This window comes from Salvelinus fontinalis, chromosome 17 (assembly GCF_029448725.1).
Source record: "Salvelinus fontinalis isolate EN_2023a chromosome 17, ASM2944872v1, whole genome shotgun sequence".
NCBI classification, from domain to species: domain Eukaryota; kingdom Metazoa; phylum Chordata; class Actinopteri; order Salmoniformes; family Salmonidae; genus Salvelinus; species Salvelinus fontinalis.
The window spans coordinates 12,491,756-12,500,073 of NC_074681.1; the positions used below are offsets into that span (position 1 = coordinate 12,491,756).

An 8,318-nucleotide genomic window follows, 5' to 3' on the forward strand; every position below is an offset into this window, starting at 1 on the left:
AGGTGGGAAAGGGCAGTGTTGAGTGCAATAGAGATTGCATCATCTGTGGATCTGTTTGGGCGGTATGCAAATTGGAGTGGGTCTAGGGTTTCTGGGATAATGGTGTTAATGTGAGCCATAATCAGCCTTTCAAAGCACTTCATGGCTGCATACATGAGTGCTACGGGTCGTTAGGCTAGTCATTTAGGCATGTTACCTTTGTGTTCTTGGGCACACGGACTATAGTGGTCTGCTTGAAACATGTTGGTATTACAGACGCAGTCAGGGAGAGGTTGAAAATGTCAGCAAAGCCACTTGCCAGTTGGTCAGAACAAATATTGTACAATCCAGGTGTGCAAATTTCTTAAAGACTTACCCAGAAAAGTGATTCTAACATGTATTGACTCAGGGGTGTGAATCCTTATGTACATTTTATCTTTCATTTTCAATACATTTGCTAAAATGTCAAAAAACATGTTTTCACTTTGTCATTATAGGGTAATTTGTGTTGATGGGTGTGAAAAAAAATCTATTTAATCCATTTTGAATTTAGGCTGTAACATGAAATAAGTCAAAGGGTATGAATACTTTCTGAAGGCACTGTATATAAAAAAAAGTTGTACACTATATTGCATATTAAACCAGAAACATATCACACAATACTTTACAAGGACGTCTGTGATGATTCTTGCCATCCAATTATGTTTGCTTGTCAACTATCTCTCCTGGTCAATTAAGTTTTGTATGTTTAGATTTTCAGCACTTAAGTCCACTTTACATGTATACTTAATACACGTCCAAGTTTGACGAGTGCTAATTTCTTTAAAAGTGTAGTAGACATTACAGATCATCATAGTCTAGCCCGTAACGAATGACTGTTTTAGCATGTATAAAGTAGAATACAAAACATACATCATCTTAACAAACATTATTAGAATTAGAATAATTGTTCATTATGCTGTTTAAACTAAAATATGTATCTAATTTAGCAATATACTGCAAAGGGGCCAATGGTCTGACTGATCTCATTGGCAGACAACATGTAGAGCCATTTTCTCATACACAGATTAGGCTAAACACAGTCCTGGAAGAGGCATGACTACCCGCAGGCAGTGGTTTCCCCAAAGCCTGGATTGCACAACCCTGGGTTTTCCAAAAAGAACAAGACAGACTATAAAACAGAAGTGGATCTCAGAGTAGGAATCAGACATGAAGATGAAGGCTCTGGTGAGATCTCTCCTCTTGCTCACTGTGGCTAGCCTGCTGGTCAGAGGTCAGACCCAGACTGAGACCAGATACGAAGACATCATCACAGCTGCTTCAAATCAGCTGCTTCCTGTGGAAGAGCAGGCTTTCCATCCCCTTCTGAACCAGCTGGAAGTCGAAACTGTGAGTATTCTGACAGTATGAACGTTTCCCTCCTGTTATTTACACAGTGCTGATGGGCACAACAACGTTTATGTGTCATGGTTTGTTAAATAGTTTTATTCCAGTCAAGTTAAGCGATATTTGTCTGTTTAATATGCAACAACATGTACACATTTTCAGATACTTTTTCATGGAAAAGAAATAGACTCAATGGGGGGAAATGACCATTGAAAGAATTGACAATACTGTGTTTTCTCTCTGATCCCAGTTGAATACAGAGGATGTGGACCAGTCTGAGGTGTCTGTAAGGTTGAGCTTCCCCCTGCAGGAGACGCTCTGCAGTAAGGCACAGGGGCAGCAAGGCCAACCATGTCCTCTGAAGAAAAATGGGGTATGAACAATTGGTTAGGATGTAATGCTAACAGTGTCAGAACAGTTGATCTGCAATTTAAAAAAATGCAGATGTGAAAAGTGCATTAAATGCTTAGCAGTTTATGAATTTTATGAATGTGGAAACATGCATCTCTTGAAATAATAACTTTTTCTGATTAATCTGGTCAAAAAGGTTCTGCTTTTTCCTTTTTAAAAGTTTTAATTCATATTTTTAATGATTACAGCAGAAGATTCGGACAAGAAGAGGCAAGGCCAGTGGAGGCTCTAGTGGCTCTAATATGGGTAGAAAAGATTCCAAGGGGGGTGGGAGAGGTCGTCCTGGGAGTGGCTCTCGTCCAGGGTTTGGCTCCTCCATTGCTGGAGCTAGCGGAGTAAACCATGGTGGAACTCGCACTGCATAGAACATCACAACACACCCTTTGGATAACTGCAAGATATCTCACCAATCAAAGAAACTTCAAAAGCACTCAAAGTTGTGGTTAATGGGTGAACATGCAACCTTGAGCTTCTTTAAAAAAATGCTTCTGGTAACTCTTTTGTCTACATTCGGAATTGTTTTGTATTTTGTAGCTATCATTGTTTGTAATAATGTACCTTTTCTTACATGTCAATCTTTGAATTTTAACTACGGACAATTATTTCCAGTTCATGTTTACTGCACTAATAAACTGCAAAATAAGTTTTCAAAAGACACTGTGTGTAAAATATGTAATTTATTTCATGTTTCATGGCAGTTTAGGAAGTTTTTGAGAGCTCTACGTTTTTGTGTTTATTGTTCTTTAAAAAAAGATCATTACTCTGTTGTTCTATTAGGCCGACAGTTTAGGCTTTGCTGAAACATGTCGGGATGGTTTCCTGGACACAGATTGAGTTAAGAGCAGTGGTGACCTGTCAATCAGGGCAGGTGGGGCTAGGCCCCACATTTTTAGCCAGACATTTGCCTGTTTTGCATGTTATTTTGGCATTAATACGTGTCACATATCAGTTTGCAAACAATGTAAAAAAAAAAAATATTTCATTGAAATAATAAAGCCGCATACAAACATGGTCTCTTTTCTGTTTTCTTGAGTAAGGCAGCTTCAAAATGCAGGTGTTTCAGGCTAGCTCAGTGCTTCTTCTGGTGGTGGGGCAAGCCAGCAGAAAATACGGATCATTGCGCCATGATTGGCTCAGTGTTCTGTCACTCATGGGGACTTTACGTCACTGACAAGTGTAAGAGGAGACATTGAAAATGCTAGCTCTTCGGTTGCTGCCATAGAAGGCCCATCCAAAAAGGCCCATGGTCATTGTTCACAAATAAAATTATGTAAAATCACGTTATATGTACAGTAGATTTGATTGGACTGATCATGTGTAACGGTAGTCCTCCTCCTCTACAACCGAAGAGGAGGAGTAGTGATTGAACCAAGGCGCAGCGGGTTGTGAATACATAATTTATTTAAAGAAAACACGAAAACACGAACTTTACTATAAACTAACAAAACAACAAACGGAGTAGACAGACCTGAACGACGAACTTACATTAAACACGAAGAACACACGAACAGGGAAAATAGACTACACAAAATGACGATGTACAAAACAAACCTAACAGTCCCTTATGGTGCGACAAACACTGACACAGGAGACAACCACCCACAACAAACACTGTGAAACAACCTACCTAAATATGACTCTCAATTAGAGGAACGCCAAACACCTGCCTCTAATTGAGAGCCATACCAGGCAACCCTTAAACCAACATAGAAACAGACAACATAGAATGCCCACCCAAACTCACGTCCTGACCAACTAACACATACAACAAACTAACAGAAATAGGTCAGGAACGTGACATCATGTCAACATCATACTTTCAAAATCTTAGCTAGCAGGCATCATCATGAATCAAGTTGACAATCTACTGGCAAATCCTTTTTAATCCTTGTCATATGAATAGAAATAATGAAGAGAAATTATAGATAAAACGTATCGGTGCTCATTGGCTGTTAGACATAAACATTACACGACAAGTTGGAAATCACAAATTCAACGAGTGGTTTGGAAGCAATCAGTGACAGTGGCTGTGTGGTCACGAATCTGGGATTAAGGGGCTCTTTTCTAAGTTTAAAATGTAAAAACATTCAAAATTGGCCATGCTGTCAATGAAGCATGATGATCAAAACAACTGTTAACTTGGAGGACCGCCGCATTACCTTCCTGTTCAAGTGAGCCGAGCACAACAATTTGAGTCAAAAAATGTAATGTACCGAGCTTCGTAAATTATGTAATATGCCAGGAAGATATGTATACTGTAGCTAAGAAAGCAATACTAAGTGTATGTTGTGTAGTAAGATGTTAGTAGCACATTTGTCTCAACCTAATAATTTGGTCTATTTACCCATCTTAATTTCGCCTACTGTTCTGACTGTTCTAAGGTAGCCTTAACCTGTTTTAGAGAAGTGTAATCATCTAATATTGTAAGAGCTTTCATTATCTGCTTATATGCCCCATTTATTTATCCTACGGTTCTAACTTCATGTACAGTGATAATATTGTAAGAACGGCCCATGTTCTGAATTCTGTTGCTGAACAAATAGTTATATTGACTAACGTTACGTCCGTCCTAATCAAAATTACGGATTGCCTCTTATCCGCTTGTCGTCCCCTTATGCCAGGGGTGTCAAAGTCAAATGGACGGAGGGCCAAATAAAAAATTTAGCTACAAGCCGAGGGCCGGACTGTTCGAATGTTCATTGAAAATTTTTTAAATGACGCATATAGTCTAGTGAACCTAATTGAACCTACTGAAAACCTAACAAATATATTCCAATATGATCAGATAAATAAAGCAATATTTTCTTATGGCTCTGTCAGTAATCTTTAATTTTCAACAGACACAAAAGACAAATTTCCTTTATATAAAAATCCCCATAACATGAACATTAAATGAAAGAAACCGGTATTCAAGGCACCATCAGTAGCCTATATTTTCTATTTTAGCAAAAGTGGGCTAAATTTACTTCAAAGAAAAAAACAATAATAGCAATTTTCTATCATCCACTCAACTGAAATATTTTTAAAATATAATTGGATTGAAATACAATAAAATAAAGTGCAAAAATCTATTAATCAAAAACAACACTTTGTTTAAGGAGAAGTAACATGCAGTGAAAACAAATATTAAACTTTAACTTTTAAACTTGAACTGAGTAAAAACTCTAAATATGTGATTGCACAGTAATGTTCACTTGTTTGAGGTTGAGGGTGATACTTGGTGGTGTCCCATCTTTTCCACAAGTTCATCAATGTTCGGGGTAAGGCTCTGAGCTGAGGAAATCCTCAGAATTGAGTGGAGGTGTTCAGCAGTAAGTCGACTTCTGTGTGATGTTTTGTTCAGGTTCATCAAAGAAAACAGTTGTTCACACAGGTATGTGCTGCCAAACATAGACAACGTTTGAGCAGCCTGGATGCGCAGCTGGGGCATTGTGTCGGGGAGGAAACGGGCGAACTCCGCAGCACCCACTGCCGCATATTTTGCCCTCAGTGCATCATTGCATTGGAGGTCAATCAACTCCATTTGGAGGTTTGGTGGTGAGCTTTCCACGTCAACAGCAAATGGGTTACCGAGCAGTTCCAACCTGCTTTTTTGTGCTTCAAAGTCAGCAAATCGGCGTCGAAAGTCAGCGGCAAGCATACCTATTTTATCAGCCAACTGTGCGCTCGGGAACGCACTGGTAGAGAGCTTCTCTTTCATGGTCTGGCAGCTGGGAAAGTGGCTCAAATTTTCTTTCCGCATCTGCGTCTCCCACAGAGTCAGTTTGGTTTTAAATGCCTTCACTGTACTGTACATATCAGAGATGACATGATCCCGACCCTGCAGCTGCAAGTTCATTGCATTCAGATGACTCGTAATGTCACACAGAAAAGCCATTTCACACAGAAACATTTCGTCTCGGAGTTGTGTTGTGTCTTTCCCTTTGCTGTCCAAGAACAGACAAATCTCCTCACGAAGCTCGAAACATCTTTGAAGCACCTTTCCCTGGCTTAGCCATCGCACCTCTGTGTGATAAGGCAAATCACCATGCTCCGTTTCTAACTCCGTCAGAAATGCCTTGAACTGGCGGTGATTCAAACCTTTGGCTCTGATAAAGTTAACTGTGCGCGTGATGATGCTCATTACATGCTCCATTTTCAAGGCTTTACCGCACAACGCTTCCTGGTGTATGATACAATGATAAGCTGTCAGCTCACCTGTCGCGTTTTCCTCTTGCATCTTTTCCCGTATCTTCGCCACCAGTCCGCTCCTGTGTCCACACATCGCAGGTGCTCCGTCGGTTGTCAAACCCACGAGTTTTTCCCAAGGCAGCTCCATCTCATTTACACATCTTGACACCTCTTCATACAAATCATGCCCCGTAGTTGTGCCATGCATAGGACGTAAAGCCAAAAACTCCTCTGTCACGCTTAGGCTGGAGTCCACTCCGCGGATGAAAATTGACAACTGGGCAATGTCAGAAATGTCGGTGCTCTCATCCACAGCCAAGGAATATGCAATGAAATCTTTTCCCTTTTTCACAAGCTGCTCTTTTAGATTGATGGACAACTGGTCTACTCTCTCGGCAATGGTGTTTCTGCTCAGACTCACATTTAAAAAGAGTTGCCTTTTTTCTGGGCAAACTTCGTCACAAACTTTAATCATGCAGTTTTTGATGAAATCCCCCTCCGTAAATGGCCGGGCTGATTTAGCGATCTCTTCTGCCAAAATAAAACTGGCCTTGACAGCAGCCTGGCCTTGTGATTTGGCTTTTTTGAACAGAGCCTGTCGAGATTTGAGGCCTCGTTTTAATTCCTCTGCCTTTTGTAGCCTTTGTTCCATGTCCATATTCTTGTTTTTGTCCGCGTGTTTCGTTTCATATTGTCGTCTCAGATTACACTCTTTCAGTACCGCCACACTTTCTCCACACAGAAGACACACAGGTTTTCCAGCTACCTCCGTGAACATATACTCCGACTCCCACCTTGTTTGAAACCCCCGGTTCTCAGTGTCCACCTTCCGTTTTGCCATTTTTGATGGGTATCTGAAAGTTAATTTTACTGTGATGCTGACGACTGCTGTGCCAATAAACATTGAAATGAAGCAGCCTACTGCTCGGTGCGTCACCGTTGCATTGTGGGAAATGTAGTATTGGTGCGTGTAAAAGATCTGCGGGCTGCCGGCTTGCTGCGGTCTGCGGGCCGGTTCTAATAATAAATCAAGATCATCCCAGGGGCCGTAAAAAACCTTCTCGCGGGCCGGATGTGGCCCGCGGGCCTTGACTCTGACATATGTGCCTTATGCCATAGTTTTACATCTCAATTGTCATTAGAAACCACATTTGTTTAAGCAAGTCAAACATACAGTATCAGCAATTTTTTTTAAAGGCAGTAAATGAGGCTGAATGAACTGTTTCGCTGCCAGACAAGGCTCTACTGATATCCAGGTGTAGCAGTGGTAAGATGTTGGGACCGCTGTTGGGACAGCTTGTGGGCACCGCTTGTCACCGTTATCGTCCAATTAATGTATTGTTTAGTGAGAACACAGAGTTGACGTAAAGGTAACGTAAGGGTAATGGCGGACTGCAGGGATTTATGTAGAGCACCTCAAGATAAAACATAATATTCGAAATATCTGCTAAATTAGACTAAAATATTAGCACTACTTAATCTGGTGAGTGATAACCTTCAATCTGGACAATAACACAAAACAAATCCTAAAACTAGAGACATTTATCGACAAATATTACGAAAACAGGCAACAACCAAACATGACGGAGAGTAAGACAGGGGAACCGATTACAAAACGAAAACGTGACTCTTCTACAGATACTGATGACTTAATATTCTCACCACCGGGAATGGTAAAGGTCGAAACCGATCTGTTAAAATCAATAAATGACAAACTGGGTATACTTGAATTAGTTAGTAAGGATATAAAAGAGTTGAAGGCAAGCCTAGAGATGAGTGATGAAAAAGCTGCGACATTGGAGAAGCAAACACACGCGCTAAAAGGGACAGTCAATAAGATTGAAACCGAAATGAATGGAATTAAAAAGGAGAACACCGTTCTGAAGGAAACCTTACTAGACATACAAACTAGATCCATGAGAGAGAATTTGGTACTTACAGGTATCCAAGAAAAAGAAGGAGAAGTTCCTGAATCTATAGTTAGAGAGTTCCTCCTTACAGCGCTTCAGATTCCACACGAAGTTATCGACAAAATCCAACTTGAACGCGTTCACCGCTTCGGACAGAGAGGGCAGAGGTACCAACGCCCAATGTTGCCAAATTTGCTTCATTTAAAGATAAAATAATGGTTTCAAAGCCTGGGTAAAAGACTTGCTGGGACCAAAATTGGCATGAATGATCAGTTTCCGAAGGAAATTGCAGAACGGCGCAAAGTTCTGTATCCAATTTTCAAAGAAAATAGATTAAAAGCGAAACGAGTAGCTCTCGTCGTTGATAAACTATATATTGATAACCAGTTGTTCAGAGACACAAAGACTACTCCATGGTTATTTTAAAAATTACAAAGTTCTCATAGACGAGGGAAATAAACA

General features: G+C 40.4%; 1 protein-coding gene across 2 annotated transcripts; it reads left to right on the forward strand.

Annotated features, from left to right (window-relative positions):
* The first annotated feature begins 1,145 nt into the window (after positions 1 to 1,145).
* Positions 1,146 to 2,788, forward strand: LOC129814567 (keratin, type I cytoskeletal 10-like). 2 transcript variants are annotated; one of them, XM_055867744.1, is made up of 3 exons: positions 1,146 to 1,368; positions 1,616 to 1,738; positions 1,968 to 2,788. In XM_055867744.1, the coding sequence occupies exons 1-3, from the start codon at positions 1,189 to 1,191 to the stop codon at positions 2,139 to 2,141; spliced, it is 477 nt and encodes a 158-aa protein (XP_055723719.1). In that variant the 5' UTR covers positions 1,146 to 1,188; the 3' UTR covers positions 2,142 to 2,788. The 2 variants fall into 2 exon arrangements, with proteins under 2 accessions (XP_055723719.1, XP_055723718.1); XM_055867743.1 differs by having other exon boundaries at positions 1,150 to 1,368; positions 1,965 to 2,788.
* Positions 2,789 to 8,318: the final 5,530 nt, after the last annotated feature.

Bases quoted from the DNA above. Each gene is read 5' to 3' on its own strand.
- LOC129814567 (XM_055867743.1), top strand. From the start codon at position 1,189: ATGAAGATGAAGGCTCTGGTGAGATCTCTCCTCTTGCTCACTGTGGCT. The intron at 1,369-1,615 runs GTGAGTATTCTG...CTCTGATCCCAG, and splicing joins ACCAGCTGGAAGTCGAAACT to TTGAATACAGAGGATGTGGA. The intron at 1,739-1,964 runs GTATGAACAATT...TAATGATTACAG, and splicing joins GTCCTCTGAAGAAAAATGGG to CAGAAGATTCGGACAAGAAG.